This window comes from Opisthorchis viverrini, assembly GCF_000715545.1.
Source record: "Opisthorchis viverrini unplaced genomic scaffold opera_v5_870, whole genome shotgun sequence".
Lineage (NCBI taxonomy): Eukaryota > Metazoa > Platyhelminthes > Trematoda > Opisthorchiida > Opisthorchiidae > Opisthorchis > Opisthorchis viverrini.
The window spans coordinates 917-1,609 of NW_008752600.1; the positions used below are offsets into that span (position 1 = coordinate 917).

A 693-nucleotide genomic window follows, 5' to 3' on the forward strand; every position below is an offset into this window, starting at 1 on the left:
ACATTAAAACACACTTCATGATAAAATATGTACGAAGGTTACAAAGTGTAGTTTAAATCAGGAAAAAATGGTAAATGTGACAACTGATTACAGACACTGCACTGTACGGTCGTACAAATCTGTCGGTCCTTGGCTTCCTGCTCCGTTCACTATGGTATACCACAAGGCGCGGTAGCTTCAGACAGCCCTTCATGAAGACAGAGAAATAATATTACAACTGTTATCGCAGAATGTCCCACAGGTTCGCGCTAGAATCTCCGTGAGTGGGCCATAAGCGTCGTTAGAGACACTTTTCCGGTTAAACCGCGCCAAAACGCCCAAGGATCCAGAAAGGCGAAAGCTTGCAGCAAACCGTTGACCAATAGCAAATCTGGTCGACGAAAAAGGGATGCTGATAGAGCTACAAACAGCATCGGTCGAAATTTTCGCCCATAGGGAAAAGACTCCGTCCCCAAGAGCCAAAAAGCCCGAGCAAACCGAGCTCTCCCGCAGGCTAAAAGCACCCCCCGAAACCACAAAGGCCGGAATCAGACATCGCCCCAGAGGCCCCCTTGGAGCCTTGGACTCAGACTCAAACCTGGTGAACAACTATTAAGTCTGCTAACCACCCTGGTCACTCAACTTTCGGCTCCTCACCCTCGGAGGAAGCAGAGGCAGTGTTGAAATGCTTGTACACAAACTGCCTCAGCCTTT

General features: G+C 48.6%; 1 protein-coding gene across 1 annotated transcript in view; it reads left to right on the forward strand.

The window, feature by feature from the left end:
- Nucleotides 1–388: 388 nt before the first annotated feature.
- Nucleotides 389–693, forward strand: part of T265_15767 (hypothetical protein) — a gene marked incomplete at both ends in the record, with an annotated part of 17,482 nt that continues 17,177 nt past the window's right edge. The window contains one exon of the mRNA XM_009179101.1: nucleotides 389–580. Coding sequence (XP_009177365.1) covers nucleotides 389–580 — 192 coding nt within the window. The remainder of the gene's footprint in view (nucleotides 581–693) is intronic.